Genomic DNA, 15,234 nt, shown 5'->3' on the forward strand with positions numbered 1-15,234 from the left:
TATTTATTCTCTTTTATGTTTTATTGTCTCGCGTGTTTGTTTGTTCAAAGAACGTTTTTTGTCTTTAATTGAAAATTCGAGTTTTTCGTGTTTATTTTGATTTAATTTTATCGTTAATCGAAGAGTGATATTTCAGATATACGCAGATATAGATAGATTGTCGTCTTTTTCTGGCTCCCGTCGTTGAGGGTTTATATATTTTGCTAAAAAATTATTTAGATGGTTTATTGATTTAATTAAAGCTTTGCAAAAAACCAGGGGAGCTTGGATTTATTATGCTTGACGCACGATTTCCGCATATACTAATTTTCTTCCTGTGTATGCAAGGGGCATAATTAAAATACCTCTGCAGCTATTGATCACAAATGAGCCAGAATTTAGATGTTTCTAAATCCTGATATGAACTCACACAGTAGCTAAGCAATTAATCTATGAGCTCACGAACCCAATGTCAGATAGGATTACCAATCGATTTGCCATAATTCAGACACCTTTTCATTTAGTTGCGAAACACTTCCGTTTGATGATCCGCTTAGCTAGAATGTTTCTCAATTCTTTTTTTTTATTTTGCATTCATTTCTTAAAGAGTTGCTGACATTTAAAGCACATTTTGCGGATTAACCGGACCGACTGCCAGAAAAGGGGAAACAATTTCAGCTTAATACGAAAACATTGCTTGCTCTTGAATGCAGCAATTGACACAGAAAATAATCAGCTTCTTCACTCTTGGACATTAAACAGGATGAAGTTAATGACAATGCTTAAGTCAAGGACAAAGCCCACCGAATGAATACAATGTATGAGTATTTTCGACTATAAAAACAGAAATGAGTAAGGGAAGCAAGCGATGTGGAGAAAGCAAAAGCTAAATACCCTTTAATCACAACTAAAATAATGGACATTAATTTAAATATAAATAATTAGCTAAAATTGGAATATATAAATAAATATATAAATATAAATATCTTTTATTTTTTTATACAATTTATATTGCTTAAGACTTTTTATTAAACCTTTAAGATACCCTAAGATACCCTACTTAAGAAAAGGGCAACCCAATCGAATCCAAAATTGGCTCAGCATGCAACCATCCAACGCAGCTGGGGTTCGTTTTGTAAAATATGTCTACGTGGGCTTAGTAAAAGATTAAAAAATATACATTTTAAACAATTCGCCAACGGCAATATTAAGCAAGGATGCATAATAAAACTTAATTCAATCGACTCACTAAAAAACAACGTGAACAGTCAAATACTTAAATGCATTCTCGACATTCCATTTACATTACCTGCCACGAGTGATGACCTTGACATCGCTTAGTAAGCGGTTACTATATCTTTATCCTGCTAAGCCTTCAAAATTCTCAAATCATTATTAAATTTTTTTGCTTTAATTTTTTGTCAGCGTCAAGTTGACCGAAAAAAAAGTAAAAACGAAATGAAATATTAAAAACCGGGGCTTTTGTTTTGCTTTAATTTTATTTCATATGTAAATGCATTTTTGACAGAGTTTCATTGACAGTAAAATTATTAAACATAATTTCGCGATAAACCCCAAAAAGCAACAAGTGGTTGAGGTAATATTGACGCTGTGAAAAGGGACAAAGAAATTGTACAAATTTAAATTGAGATTAATCCAAATTTGAGACTCAGTGGAATTTAAATATATACATATATATATTTTTTTTGCGCGAACTTTTAGCCCACACAAAATTTAATTTTTATGACCACAACGAGTCACACAATAAATATATTTTTTTTTTTGGAAATGACCTTTGAGAGAACAAAACCCCAAAAACGAAAAACTTTTAGCTATCATCAGTCGCAAAACAAGTTATATTTTTGTTAATCAAATTCAAAAAGCCGGCGAAACTATCAAGAAATCGAAAATATAAATAGATATATATGATTTTAACAAGCCCAAGCCAAGTTCGATATGAAAAAAAGGAACAAGAACTGAGCAAACTTAACCAAAGATCAATATCTCATGCTAACAAAGAATCCGAGGCGAGTGAGCTACGCATTGGCCAACATTTTTGTGGTAGACACAATGTGTACATGAAGCACCAAATTTAGAAAGCCTACCAAAAAATCAATTTGTTGCAGTCTCACCAACGAAATATCAAAAGTCAACGCCTCTGACTCAAACCAATGAGATGAGATGAGATGCGATGAAATGAGATGGGGGAATCGTTACCATAAATCGTTCAGCCGAATGGCTTGCTCTACTGCCAATGAGTCATGGGTGCGCAGGGCAAGTCCCTTGATCCCAGGTCCCCATGTTGCATGTTGCATTCGCCGACGACCTTCGCATCTCAGATATCAACGTGGATACCCAAGCAGCAGCTGCTTCCTCCTTCGGTTGCACGCATCGATGCTTATGTAACCGGAGTTGAATGACTTTTGCCATGTTGCCCTTGTGCAATCTGGGGCCCAAAAATAAATCAACTTCGGAATCCTGATAGCCCCTTCTCGATTGTTCTGCTCACGCAGTTTCAATTTGATTGCAAAAACGAAGAAAGCCCCTGTAATCCTTTAATGTCAGGATGCAGTTGAAAGAGCAGCCTAAAGTGAAAGGCAAAACGCACTCATGGATGCGTCACAGATGCTATGGCAAAGATACATTTACATCCGTTTGCAGTTTTCGCAGAATTTAATGGCAGCTGGGAATTTATCTTGATAATGAGTTTTGTAATTGTTTCACGAAATTCTTTTGGAATTTCTAAAAAGCTGCTACGTTTTTTTTTTTATTTAGTGAGCGACAAGTTGCCAATTTTAGGCTTAATTTCTGGTAGTTTCCATATCTCAACCAACAAATTGTGTGTGATGTCATTCGAGGCGTTTCATTAAAAATGCATTAGTCAAATTTAAGATAATCAAAAGAATAGCAGGCCTAAGTTATGATTTTTGACAAAGTCAGTGGCGGATTCGTAAGATTGGGATAAAAAACTTTAGTCTCTCTAAAGCTTATATGTACAAACTCATATCAAACTAACATATTATAATTGTATATTTTTTTTAGCTATAAAAACGAAACATTTTGAGTAAATGAAATAGAGTAGCGCCCAAATGATATCTTGAGTCCGCCCCTGTTCGCCGCATTGGTCATCGCACAATACGTGAGAAATTCACGAGAGTGAAAAAGAATTCGCGGCCAATTAAGATTTGAAATAATGCCAAGACAAATAACGACCGGGCCTGTTGGAGTAACAGCCCGCAATTGTCTTAGGCATTTGGCCAGAAACATAATCCGCTTGGCCATCTTATCAATGATATCAGACACCAAGAACTTGTTTGGCCAAGGTAGAGGTTGTAGTAGCATCTGGTAACATATCAACAAATCATTTGCATACAAATTGTGGCCGAACACTGAGAGAACATTAAAGCACCATGTATCGGAGTTAATTCGTGGAAGGGGCGACCTCTTCAGAGGGTGGAGCAAAAACCTCAAGGTCGAACATGGTCGGACAAAACTGCAAACAAATTTCCTTCACCTTGTTGCAATCAATCAATACACTTTTGTGCCGTTGACTGTCAACACCAAGCGAAATTTATCCGCTGCCACCGATTGAATTTGAATTCTTACTTCCGTTCCGAGTGCTTGCAGACTAGAGATACACTTTGACCAACGCTTATGTGGGCTTATATTTTGAGCTAATATTTGCCTAAGCCGGGCATTGAAACTATAAATATTTATTAATTTATAAGCTAGGCATTTGTTTGAATTATGACACCAAATTAAGCTCACACGACACAAGCCGCAACTTTAAGTGGTTAAGACAAGTCGAAACCCATAGGCCATAAAAAGCTAAAAGATTGTTTACAAAAAACAAGCAATAGGATTCCTGAATTTAGATCCCACTATTTCAAGTGGCTGAACCTCTTAAAACACCTTTCAAACGCCTCACCTGCCCAGATTTGTTATCTCTTGTGATTTATCGAAAAATAATGCGTTGCTCACATAATTTTCTGGCCAGGAAATACAAGCCCAAAATCGCTTTAAAAGGAATTAAAACTAAGCTAAAAAGAGCGCAAAATAAAACAGTGGCATTGAAGCTTCGCACAAATAAAAACAGCGATTAATATAAGCTAAAGTAAAGACAGTGGGCCCAGAAATTGATATAAATATATTTTCCAGCTCAGGTGTCACTTTTCGATATTAATGGGTAGCAAGAGGCAAATATGCATAAAACAAAAGCAAACATTTTACGATCTATTTGGAGGAGGGAAAACAAAAATTAGCATGCAAATAATTCAATTAGGTAACTTTGATCCATTCTCTGGTTCGTCATTAGCACACAAAGCTTACTTTAAATCAGATCATAAAAAAAAATCTTGCAAAATATACAAATTCGAGAGCAATCAAAGAACTGCCAAGCAAACAACTGAACTTTTACGATGGGCGGACCAGAAAACCACATTCTCTATATTTTTGTTGATTTTAATCGATGTTCGTTTGGTAGCTGGTTTTATTTGCAAAAATTTGCTGATTTCATTCGGGCAAAATGTGTGTGCATAAATTAGAATTCAAAATTTGTAGTTTAGTTTCAAGAACTTGAACTCGTTTTAGCTGCCATGGAGTGTTAATAGGACTTTTCTTTCATATGCGAGACAAGTTTCTTATCTGAAAGTGTTATGAAATGTGTTTTGCATGGCTTATTGCCACCGCCTTTGTGCTTACCCAAAAACTGTCCATCTTCTCTAGATTAAAAGCATCCAATCCAATGGCCACAAAGTCAGCACTATTTCGGTGACGCAAATGCAGGGTGTCCGGATTGGTCAGTTGGTGATTTTTGGTCCGGGCCATTTGAATGATAATATCTGTGGCCGGCAGAATTATGGCCATCTAGATGATACTGGTTATGCTGTGATATAGCACATTCTATAATAACTAAGCATCGAATTCAGCCCAAAGCCCAAAGCCCCCAAACTGTCTCAGACGCCTTGCCACGTTCGTCTATTTTGGGTGACTGTGTGAAGTTCAAGGAACTGTCTGACGCACGCTGCGTATACTTAATCTATAGAGGTGGTGTCACTTATGAGGCGAAAATTTAGATGGTTAGCTTAGCGGGTGGTCTATAAGATGCTAATGTCTTATTTTTTGAATGGCACTTCACCTGACACGGGGAGAATGAAACTACCCAGACGTGAGTGGCGAAATGGCAAAGAAATTTTTTCACAAATGCTAATCTGCTTAGAAATGCTTTCACTTTCAACGAAAGTCTGCAGCAGCAAAAGAACGACAAGAAATCAGCGTATTTGAAATTTCTATGAAAAGACTTTTACCTTCACTTCGGCAAGAACTTTCATTGATCATTTATGAATTCTATAAATATCCTTAGCAACATATAAATCAAACTTAAAGTGTTCAAGTCAAACATCATCATTCCTTGTATAAACATATAAAAAAAACTTAAGTTATTTCATTTTATCTTTCCGCTTTCGTTTCGCTTCAAAGAACCTCTTTTTATATAAACCAGACAATCAGATTCATTCAACTCTATAAAGAAATGTTCCAACTTCTCGATTGCATATTCATGATGCGAACTTGCTTTTTTCGCACACCTCTTATGAAACTTTTAAAAGCATGTTAATCTCGTTTAGGATAACCGAAACAGGAATTCAAATAAATTCCCCATTAATTAGCCACGTCAGCAGAAGGCACAGGCCAAAAAAGAAAATCTATCAAAATCCTTAGCATTTAAAACAACCGCATTTGAGATAAGAGTACCAATAAAGGAAAGCTCTTAAAATTGATTAATTCCATTCGGCTGTAAAAGTTAATCCAGCAGAAGCCGTTCTAAACGCTTCTGACCAATTTGTGTAAAGTGGCATTAAGTTGTTCTATTTCGATTATAAAATAAAATCGACAAGTCCATAAACTTTTAATGAGCCCAGACAAAACCAAGCCCGACCTTCACGTCTCAATCAATATTTATTGATGACCAGCAGCCGAACTCCAACTTCGAAAAAAAAGAGTGGTTTTGAGGAAAGTTTGCGTGTGGCAAATAGTAATCAATCTAATGGCTTCGCTTATGCTTATTGATTATAAACAGTTTATTTTTGAGACCTTTGCGTAATCGCGGACCCCAACTCTCAGTTTCAATTTTAAGTTTTCTAATCTTCCCGCAAAAAAAAAAGTCGAAATACCTCCGATAACTTTTAATTTCAATGTTTATAAGCGTTCATTGATGCTCGATTTGATTGAAAAAATTATGCAAAATGTTTCTTTGTGGCCAAAGCGATGGCAATTAATCTTTGGCCAGCGCCTAAGAACAGGTATGTTGCCTTTGTTAATGAAGTCTCGTCTTCAGATTCTGGTTCTTCTCATCGTGTTCCACTGTACGCTGTGATGGCAGCATTTTATGCAAATGGAAAATCTTGAAACCTCTTAAAACCAATTAAGCATCAATTTATTCTCCTTTAGTTAAATTCTTATTTTTTTGAATAAAATATATTGAATTAATATATATTAGTTTTAAGTTATCCGTAGATATGAGAATTTATGTATAAATTAGGTAAGCAACAGTTCGTATAATTAGCGCATTTTGTCCACGCCAATTTCCCATGAACATTTATAATTAGCCTGTCTGTTAAATCACTTGTAATCAGCGAACTGCTCCCAACCGGGGATTTCGAAGCTGTCCGTCAATCAAATTCAAAACGCGATGCAGAAGAGCCGTGATCGAGAAATCCGTGCGGCTAAAACTCGACAATTCTCACACAGTCAGTTGGTTTAAGCCGAAGTCGCGTTATTCCAAAGTTCTTAATCCGTTCCGTGTAACGAGTGCAGTAATCCGATTTGTTTGTCAATCTAACGGTGAGTGAGGTCACCAAAAAGTGAATGCGAAGCCTCCGCACTCTCGATATGGTGGCCATAATAAAATCCGTAAATAAATTTGCGTTTAGCACATATTTCAGTGCAGTTTCCTCGACCAAGGCTATTCCAAGCGAGGCAGTCATGTGGCATCCGAGCATCCAAGCATCCGGTTTGAATTTACTTGGATTATTCGCTAATCAGATCTGTAGCGAGTCTGCGCGCCAATCCATCCATCAATCCGAACTATCTTCGCGAACAGATTTCACGCTTTAGCAAGTCCTCACAATCGCTTAAAAGATACATTTTTCTTTCTGTCTCTTCCCTTACCTGAATGTCATTGCCAAGTCGAGCTTAAAAGATCGTGGGTGGGGTTTTTTTAGATCGATATTTCTCACCACCTGCCTTGCTAATTATGCCTTTATAAGCCAGGCAAATTAATATATTTCAATTTGTTATGGTTACCATTTAAAAGACTTTTAAGTGCCTGAGTCGAGTCAGATATTGCTGACAAAATGATCTAATAGTTTTGTGGGTTTTTGGAACGTTCGTAAGGCCGAAGCTTCGCACGATAAATATTTTACTCCATGCACCATTAATCAAGTATTTCGAAAAACTTAAGACTTGAAAGTAGCCTTGTCAAAGATATAAAGTTGAATACAATACAATCAAAATCTTATATGTTCATATGCTATTCTAAATAGACTATGGTATCAAAGGTCACAACGAAATATGATGAACAATTACAATTTTAACGCATTATAAAGTCCAATGATATGCGTTGAGATAACCTTATTTCATCAATCATTAACAAATAACCCAACACAAAAAGGCAGCTTCGAAATCGCCGGGTTGACACATGGTGCAGCCCACAATCGGTTGGCATATCAGTTGTTACTGCAAACAAACTGATGCATATCCGACCAGTTGCCTCAACGGCAACAAAAGCTGACAACGAAAAGTTTGTTCGGTTTTCCCAAAATGCAAACGCCATGGGAAAACTAAGTCGAATGCACCAAGCTGACTGGCGAGGAGATTCATTGTTTCGGATCTCATTTTGGAGCCCAGCTGCCTTGAACCCGCTCTAAAGATGCATTCAGCTGTTGTATACAATAAAAACTTTATTATTCTTCGCTTTAGCTAAAAGTCGTTTGTACATAAAAATGTTACACATATTATTGTATATGGGACGGTAAAAGACGTATGTATTGCTTTAATACATTGCTAAATTCTCGGTTTAGAAAATGTTACAAATACGTGCAAAGGACGGATGATTAATACAGACCTAATTGTTACCTTTAAAAGAAGGTAACTTGTGCGGAATATTCGAGTTCAAAAGGGAATGTTTTGTTCTTAAAACTAATGGGCGGAGTTTCGCTTACCTTTCTCTGGGTCACTTAATTAAGGCACTAGCTTAGCTGAAGTTTATGCAATTCAATGATCTCTATGGTTAGTCGCAGGTCAGTCGTTCAGGTATGTTTATAACAATAATTTGTTTTCAGGCACTACGAACTACACCATAATAGTTCTATCTAATTAAGGCACGAGTGTAATATTTCGATGCTAGTTCCGACTAGCCTGCGACTTTTGCTAAAGAAAAAAATAAACGTACAATTGCGGAGGGGTATGCTCTTTGTGTCTGGGCGTTAATTGAGCGAAAATTGATATGCAAATACTGTAGAATACTCTACATGAACATGAGTCATCTAGTTGAGCGTCTTCGTTTGATGTTAGCTGTGCTTGGTTCTGGTTTTCATTCGGAAAAACATTCAGTCTTCTCTTGGAACTGATCTGGTCGATTGGATGGATGATTATAAGTACCAAAAACTGAAAGCTTGTGAATCGGTGCGGCCGTCAATTGCATAAACTTTTTAAATTAAAAACTACGAGTACAGTCGAACTTCTCTGAACTAAAATTAATTTCTTTAGGTATGTTAGAGAGAAGCGATGAATATATGGCGAAAATTATTTTTATCCAAAATAACTTTGGTTCGTTAAAATTTTTCGAAATCTCCGCCAGTTGGGGAGTTATTTAAACGATTTAAGGTAATATAAAACGAATGTTACCGACATGAATACTTTAACCTATGCACAGGGAAACCATTGAATAAAATATAAAACGAACATAAACCAACTTTAAAAACGTGCACTACCAGAAACTGTTAGTTAGAATATTTCGCCTTAGAGAAGTTCGACTGTAATGTTTAGGGTGAGAATTCTTTGAGGGGACGGAATGTTTTTGTTTTGTTTTCCTCTTGGTTGGCTTGTGTTTTCCTTGGTGCAAGTGTGCCAGCTGCCACGGCTAAAATAGACAATGCAAGAAGGTTAAGCGACCGACCCTGACTTGGATATAGTCAAGTACTTACCATCGACTATCCGCGCACCAGCTCAAATCGCGTCTGAGATTCCTTGAACTGAATTCTCTTCTTGTGCTGCACGTGGGCTTCACTGAGGAACAAAGTAGACGCCACCAGGGTTAACACAGTACCCACACACGCCAGGATAAAGGACCAGCCAAACCAATTGTTCGCATGCTCCGGCATCCAGCCATTCCGGTTGCCAAATCCAGCGAATACAATCACTGCAATGGCTGCACTTACTCCAGCACCGAGAAGCACATATCCCAACGATTTAATGAGCGTAATGAAGTGCTTTTGATCCGGACCAGCACACAGGATGAAGACCAGTACTCCGATGGCAGATACCAACATCCCGATGAAGGCCAAAGTGTAGAAGAACTGAGTGGCTATCATGAAGGCGGGCAGCAGGAATCCACGGATCTCATCGTAACCCGTGGTAAATGGGTCATACACCCAACGGCAGCCCACGAAGAATCTCCGCTGGCTATCGTCGTTCACGTCCGGCAGCGACCGGAAGCAGTGCACCCACAATCCCAGGCGATCCAGCTTGGCGCCCGTGATGCGGTAATCACTGACCAACCAACTGGGCGTTGCAAACGCAATCACGATGAAGGCAAAGGCGAACACGAAGACGCCAACGCCACAACTTCCGGATAGTGTGCGTCTCTTCATGTTCACTGTGTGACTGTTTTGCGTGTGGCTGGTGGGCAGGTGCTCCTGGGAATCCTCGCGTGCGAAGTGGGATGGTTTTTGCATCCTTTGAGTGGGAAATTCTATTGGAATTTCGCTGGTTTCCTGGGGAAATGTTTGTTTGGTTTGCTGTTTGGGTGTGGACTGCAGTGTGGCCGCACTGGTAATACCGCAGAATACCATGGGGCCACAAAATAAATACCAAATGCTACGGTACCAATAAATTTCAAAACAGTAAATTAAACAATTTAGATTATACATTTTTTAAATTAAGAAATAAATGATTTTAAATTTAATTAATTTTTGATAGATGGCTAAGGTACTTCTTAAATCAAATAAAAAGCTTTTTATATAGAATATAACATATTTTGGTTATATTGTCGATAAAAACTTATACTTAAAAGGCCCAACCGTTGTAAATGCTAATGAGCGTCGTTTCATTCTGGAAGACATGCTCTCCTCAATCGTTCCCCTAATTAAGGGCTGCCACAGCCTTGTGGGCGGCATCATCCAAGTCACTGGCTGTCTGAATGGGCAGGCCCGAATTCTTCAGGATCTCGCGAGCCTGATTTACATTGGTGCCCTCCAGTCGCACAACCAGTGGAACATTCAGTTGCAGCTTTTTGGATGCAGCCACAATGCCATTGGCAATGGTGGCACAATTGACAATGCCGCCAAAGACATTGACCAGGATTCCCTTGACTTTCGGGTCAGCAGTGAGGATCTCGAAGGCTTTGGCCACCTGATCCTCCCTGACGCCACCGCCGACGTCCAAAAAGTTGGCGGGCTCGCCTCCATTCAGCTTGATGATGTCCATGGTGGCCATGGCCAGGCCGGCACCATTAACCAAGCAGCCAATGTTGCCATCCATGGCGACGTAGTTCAGATTGTACTTGGCCGCCTCCACTTCTCGGGGATCGGATTCCTCCTCGGTGACGTCCATGGAGAAAATATCCTTCTGACGGAACTGGGCATTGTCGTCAAAGTTGAGCTTAGCATCAACGGAGATAACTTCTCCCTTATCCGTCTCCGCCAGCGGGTTGATCTCGATCTGTACGGCATCCACAGCTTTGAAGAGAGTATAGAGTTTTTGAATTTCCTCAGCACAACGCTTTACAGAGTCTCCCTTGAACTCCAAGAACTTGGCCACCTCCAAGAGCGTCGACTCCGGTATGGGCTTGCCAATGTCTAGCGGAACAGTCTTAATTTTCTCAGGGGTTTCCTCGGCCACCGCCTCGATATCCATGCCACCGGCAGGTGAGGCAATCAGCACGGGTCCATTGTGCTCGCGGTCCAGCAAGATGCAGAGATAGGTCTCGCGGGTGATGTTGATACTGCGTGCCACCATGACCTTGTTGACCAAAATTCCCGATTTGGGCGTTTGTTTCGTTATCAGTCGGTTTCCAATCATCTGCTGGGTAAGCGAAAGCACCTCGCTCTTGCTGGCAAAATGTTAAATAATTATTAGTATAAGCTGGTCTTATCACTTGTGTTTTTAAGGTACACTCTGGCTTTCACAAACTTTTATCATTTTCAATATGGGCAGAATGATAAGATTAATCTTATATACAAATGATATTGTAGAACATAAATAATATTAATTTTTTAGATAAAATGTGAATGTGAATAGCCGGAATAGACCTAATCTATAATACTTGGTGGTGATATGGACGCCGCCTTTGAATCCGTTGTCGAAAGTTCCCTTGCCACGCCCACCGGCGAGAATCTGCGCCTTCACCACGTATTCCGGGCACTCTGAAACACAGAAGCACAGCATTTAACACCAATTAGCCCAGGGATTACATAAACACCGGCATGGTTCCGTCCTCCACTTACCAAAAGTCTTGACGACCTCGGCATCTGCCTTGGAGTTATTCAAGACCTTGAATTGCTGTATGGCCACTCCATACTTCTGGAGGAGATCCTTGCTCTGGAACTCCAGCAGATTCAGGTTGCGCACGGGAACCTATCATCGAAAGATAAACAAAGCCAAGACAAAGGTCACTTCAACTTCTCTTTTCGAAGAGTTGATATATTATAGAGGAATGTGAGTGCGAGGAAACCTTATGAACGATGTGACGGGCTGTGGTAACTGCTTTCAGTAGGAACGACATCTTGGCTGATCTGCGGTGGTAACTGAATACCTTGGCTAACTTGGTATTAATTTATTTTCGTAACTTTGTCGGTAAATTTAGTTTAAAAACACAACCGAAAATCGCCGCCGTTCCACGATGCTTATCACTGCACAATGTGACCAAGAAGCACGACTACTTTCCATGGTGATAAAAATATACCAAATGCCACTGCCATCTTGAACTAGTTCTCGCGAAGCAATGGTCTTACTGTTGCAGTCAGCTGAAAATCAGCTGTCGTTGTGTACTTTTTTTCTTCGGCTAATAGTCAGCGAAGAATGACGAATAACACAAATTGAATGAAAAACCTGAGTGAGACGGAAGCCGAAGTCACCATGCAAGAAAATGTAGTCCACGAATCATTGCCCCAGATCCCGGTGGCCACTTCGGTGAGCTGTTGCTTCGTTCTGGCTGTTCTGTACGTGGGTAGCCTCTACATCTGGAGCACCAAACACAACCGGGATCATCCAACCACGGTCAAGAGAAGATTCGCCAGTGTGTCCATGGTGATGCTGGCAGCCCCGTTCTTCGTTTACTTCTTCTCATCGCCGGAGCTGCTCAGCCGGGTACCATTTCCCAAGCTGCTCGGTTTGCGCTTGGAGGGATTGTGGCAGGCTGTTGTTATACCATACAGCCTGACGGTGCTGCTCTTCCTGGGACCCATCTTTGTCAACATGCAGAACGAGTCCGTGCGCTCCTACTTCGGTAATAGTTAAAGCCCCTCTGCCTATCAGCCCCTTCTCACTGCTTGATTTGAATTGCAGATCTGGACTACTGGAGGGGATCATTTGGCAGCATCATCTGGGTGCGCAACCATGTGATAGCACCGCTGAGCGAGGAGTTCGTGTTCCGAGCCTGCATGATGCCCCTGATCCTGCAGAGCTTTTCGCCCCTGGTCGCCGTTTTCATAACGCCGCTTTTCTTCGGAGTAGCCCACTTGCATCACATAGCCGAACGCCTGAGCTTAGGCGTGGAGTTGAGCACTGCCCTATTGATTGGACTGTTCCAGTTCATCTACACCACGCTATTTGGCTTCTATTCGGCCTTTCTATTTGCCCGTACAGGTCATGTGATGGCTCCCATCTTGGTGCACGCGTTTTGCAATCATATGGGTCTGCCGGATCTGCAGGATCTGTGGCAGCAGGATCTCTGGCGACGAGTAGTGGCCATTATTCTCTACTTAGCTGGATTTGTTGGATGGATGTTCCTGGTACCACTGGCTACCGATCCGTCGATCTATGATAACACCCTTTACTGGAATGCATAATTAAGTTAATTTGTATGTATCAACCGCTGCCATACGTCGGTTCATTCATGTGTACATAAATATTCGTGCATATATTATGTTTATATGTAAATTGCATATCCCATTCGAGCCAATTCCGCGCACAAAAAAAAGACTTCCGATGAAAAAGAAAAAAGAAAGTACAGATAAATGTATACCTAATAGTAAGTCAGTTGTACTGTTTTGTTGTTCGAGAGTACTTTTATTACAACTACTTTTGTTTGCATTTGTTTATTAAACAATTTCTTAACATTTATAAATATTATTTATTATTATTATTAAGAAAGAAATATGAATTCAAATTTAGGCGGTATTATTGGTTCCGCGCAATCACTAGTTCCAACATATCGGTATTGGGCAGCTGGTCACACTGCCACTCAGACCCACATAGGCTTATCGATAGGGCCCGATAGGCCCAGACAAGTAAATTTTGGTAAATATGTGATGATTTAAAACGACGCACAACAAGCGAGCATCTAAACGACCCGAAAATCGAGAGGTCAGCGCCAGGAGGCCCAATCGGAGGTAATCCCGCAGAGCGGCGACCCGTGCTAGAACTGGGAAAACAGATCCGCGTTCTGGTGACGTTTGTGGTCTTTGCCCAGGACTACGAATGATAGTAATTATAGAACAATTAAGACTAACCTCAACCCCCCGGGGTCATCCTGGGACACTTGCAGGCCGCGCGGAAGACCACGTCAACGCACACGCAAATAGAACCCAAATCTTAAGCAGAAATAGCAACAACAACACAACCACCCACCCAACCGCACACAGAATGTATTGCCTACAATGCCTGCTGCCCGTACTACTGATACCGAAACCCTCGAATCCGGCCCTGATGGAAACGCACGTGATGTTCATAGTCCTCTACCTGGTCGGATTCTTCCTGGAGCGAAAGCCCTGCACCATCTGCAGCCTCGTATTCCTCACAGCCGTATCCCTGATATGCTACAGTGGCGTCGGGAACTGCATATTTTGGGGCAACTGCGAGGGCCATCAATGTGAGAATGGCTAGAGGGTCAGCAGTGCGCCGCTTATCTTTCACTCCCACACAAAGAAAGCCCCCGTAGTCATAGTCAACGAAGATAAAGTGCTAATAATAACTACCTTTTTACGGAATTACGTTCGCGTTGTTACAGCTTTACATCCTCGAAGATCGGAGAAAGTCAGAGGAGCAGGCGGATATAAGGGATTAGGGATAGCTTGACTAAGTCGGTAAAATCAAGTGATCAGTGATACAAGTGATGAGTGAGTCCGACCAGGAACAAAGATTGTGTGTCTAGTAATACCCATTGCATTATTTCCAGCCCTCTATATGTTACCTTCATAATTCTCTTGATTATGAATTGTAATTGTATTGTATGTTTTGTTTTTAAAGCTTAGACGAATTTAGTTTATACGAAGAAAGCGCTACGAAAACGTATTGTACATCACCCCACCCAAAAGCCCTACCCTTCAAATCAAAAGAAAAAACCCCTATCCAACCCACTTGTCAATGCAACTTACGATTAGTCATATATGTTATATATAGATAAATACATTATACAAAACGTAATTGTAAAGAAAACTAAGGCAAACCACACATTCACTGCGCATCCTTGCTGAGTTGCTAAGTTGCTGAGCCAACGAAAGCTGCTGACATCGGTTGTAATTACCCTGTCGTGTGCACGTGCAAAAACTGTATATACAAACAAGCATATAACTTACACCGATCGAAATATATAAACATTATATACATAAAATGTAAACGAGAGACAAGCACAAATATGTAAAAACGAGGAACGGGCGGGCGATTATAACTTATACAAATAATATTGTTCGATTTTTGCGAATTTGTATGATTTGAGCGGTATCCAAAAAAACGGAAAGTGTGGTAGATGTAATGAAATAAAATTTAAATAATGATAAACATCTGCAATAGCTTGTTTAAATATTTTTATAAGTGCGG

At 40.1% G+C, this 15,234-nt stretch overlaps 4 protein-coding genes across 5 annotated transcripts; 2 read left to right on the forward strand and 2 right to left on the reverse strand.

Annotated features, from left to right (window-relative positions):
• Nucleotides 1-7,906: 7,906 nt before the first annotated feature.
• On the reverse strand, nt 7,907-10,035 carry sinu (sinuous). Its single transcript, NM_139714.4, has 2 exons — nt 9,183-10,035; nt 7,907-9,118 (listed from the first exon to the last, which is right to left on the reverse strand). Exon 1 carries the CDS (start codon nt 9,930-9,932, stop codon nt 9,189-9,191), a length of 744 nt encoding a protein of 247 aa, NP_647971.3. The 5' UTR covers nt 9,933-10,035; the 3' UTR covers nt 7,907-9,118; nt 9,183-9,188.
• Nucleotides 10,036-10,137: 102 nt separating this feature from the next.
• Nucleotides 10,138-12,128, reverse strand: ScsbetaG (Succinyl-coenzyme A synthetase beta subunit, GDP-forming). Of its 2 annotated transcripts, none has more exons than NM_143706.5 (4): nt 11,930-12,128; nt 11,703-11,832; nt 11,522-11,621; nt 10,138-11,308 (listed from the first exon to the last, which is right to left on the reverse strand). In NM_143706.5, the coding sequence occupies exons 1-4, from the start codon at nt 11,978-11,980 to the stop codon at nt 10,339-10,341; spliced, it is 1,251 nt and encodes a 416-aa protein (NP_651963.1). In that variant the 5' UTR covers nt 11,981-12,128; the 3' UTR covers nt 10,138-10,338. The 2 variants fall into 2 exon arrangements, with proteins under 2 accessions (NP_651963.1, NP_001286941.1); NM_001300012.1 differs by having other exon boundaries at nt 10,220-11,308.
• Nucleotides 12,129-12,210: 82 nt separating this feature from the next.
• Sras (severas) lies at nt 12,211-13,540 on the forward strand. Its single transcript, NM_079934.3, has 2 exons — nt 12,211-12,703; nt 12,763-13,540. The coding sequence occupies exons 1-2, from the start codon at nt 12,298-12,300 to the stop codon at nt 13,263-13,265; spliced, it is 909 nt and encodes a 302-aa protein (NP_524673.3). The 5' UTR covers nt 12,211-12,297; the 3' UTR covers nt 13,266-13,540.
• Nucleotides 13,541-13,667: 127 nt separating this feature from the next.
• bc10 lies at nt 13,668-15,202 on the forward strand. Its single transcript, NM_139715.6, has 2 exons — nt 13,668-13,808; nt 13,964-15,202. Exon 2 carries the CDS (start codon nt 14,062-14,064, stop codon nt 14,299-14,301), a length of 240 nt encoding a protein of 79 aa, NP_647972.1. The 5' UTR covers nt 13,668-13,808; nt 13,964-14,061; the 3' UTR covers nt 14,302-15,202.
• Nucleotides 15,203-15,234: the final 32 nt, after the last annotated feature.

Source organism: Drosophila melanogaster, chromosome 3L (genome assembly GCF_000001215.4).
Source record: "Drosophila melanogaster chromosome 3L".
Classification (NCBI taxonomy): Eukaryota; Metazoa; Arthropoda; class Insecta; order Diptera; family Drosophilidae; genus Drosophila; species Drosophila melanogaster.

Bases quoted from the DNA above. Each gene is read 5' to 3' on its own strand.
- sinu (NM_139714.4), bottom strand. From the start codon at position 9,932: ATGCAAAAACCATCCCACTTCGCACGCGAGGATTCCCAGGAGCACCTG.
- ScsbetaG (NM_143706.5), bottom strand. From the start codon at position 11,980: ATGTCGTTCCTACTGAAAGCAGTTACCACAGCCCGTCACATCGTTCAT. The intron at 11,833-11,929 runs GTTTCCTCGCAC...TTTCGATGATAG, and splicing joins CCCGTCACATCGTTCATAAG to GTTCCCGTGCGCAACCTGAA. The intron at 11,622-11,702 runs GTAAGTGGAGGA...TCTGTGTTTCAG, and splicing joins CGAGGTCGTCAAGACTTTTG to AGTGCCCGGAATACGTGGTG.
- Sras (NM_079934.3), top strand. From the start codon at position 12,298: ATGAAAAACCTGAGTGAGACGGAAGCCGAAGTCACCATGCAAGAAAAT. The intron at 12,704-12,762 runs GTAATAGTTAAA...TTTGAATTGCAG, and splicing joins GTCCGTGCGCTCCTACTTCG to ATCTGGACTACTGGAGGGGA.
- bc10 (NM_139715.6), top strand. From the start codon at position 14,062: ATGTATTGCCTACAATGCCTGCTGCCCGTACTACTGATACCGAAACCC.